Here is a 770-nt window from a genome sequence, read left to right as displayed (position 1 = left end):
TTTGCCTGTGAAGTGCAGGCATGCACAGACTTCATGAGCATTGCTGCAAACAGTGGAAACCCTGGGAAAGAATGTTTTCACTTAGAAAGGACCAGGACAGCAACATCATACAGTCCTCCACCAGCACTACGCAATGAGTCCCTGCAGGAGATGCAAGAAAAAGGACTTTGTTCAAAATCGAGACTTGAAGAGTGCACTGCAGTAAACCAGCAGGCTTACTCTGAGGATATAGACTGTGTCTTTCCTATTTTTTGGGGTGAGCACGGCCTTTCTGAGCGATATATATACTTTTCTGTGTATACAGGCCAAAAGGACAATTGGTGTAAGTTTGGAAGAACAGTCTGCACATTTGATAGTAAGACTGGTAAGTGGCACTGCCAGTGCAGAGGTACTAAAAATCGGATCAGTTGTGTCCATAGATACTTATCCATGTGGTGGCTTTTTCAAGAGCATCCCCAGCTGTTACAAAATGCAGTGGACACCTCAAATGAGGATATTGAAGATGTTGAGGAGATGATCAGTGCTGCTGATGACGTCCACCAACATTCACGTAGTAGTATCATCATGGAAACCAACTACTTCTGGAGTTCAAAAAGAATACCAGAGGACCTTCCAGTGGATTTAACCACAGCAGAGAAGCCCGTTCCTGAAAACTTTGAACCACTAGAAGTACAGTGCCCATACTGTCCTGGCCCATCTCCTCCAGATCTTGGAAACAAAATACTCATCACCCGGCAAGCAACTGTTTATGGAATATTTAAACAGTTTAA

General features: G+C 43.9%; 1 protein-coding gene across 1 annotated transcript; it reads left to right on the top strand.

Annotated features, from left to right (window-relative positions):
- Positions 1-28: 28 nt before the first annotated feature.
- On the top strand, positions 29-734 carry LOC107735388 (uncharacterized; the record flags this gene model as incomplete). Its single annotated transcript, XM_016547088.1, has 2 exons — positions 29-364; positions 449-734. Coding segments are annotated over exons 1-2 (617 nt in total), but the record flags the coding sequence as incomplete, so codon positions are not given.
- Between the last annotated feature and the right edge of the window lie 36 nt (positions 735-770).

Source organism: Sinocyclocheilus rhinocerous, unplaced genomic scaffold (genome assembly GCF_001515625.1).
Source record: "Sinocyclocheilus rhinocerous isolate Xijiao unplaced genomic scaffold, SAMN03320098_v1.1 C36025348, whole genome shotgun sequence".
NCBI classification, from domain to species: Eukaryota; Metazoa; Chordata; class Actinopteri; order Cypriniformes; family Cyprinidae; genus Sinocyclocheilus; species Sinocyclocheilus rhinocerous.
The sequence above is the reverse complement of the archived record's forward strand: the minus strand, read 5'-3'. Positions and strand labels throughout refer to the sequence as shown.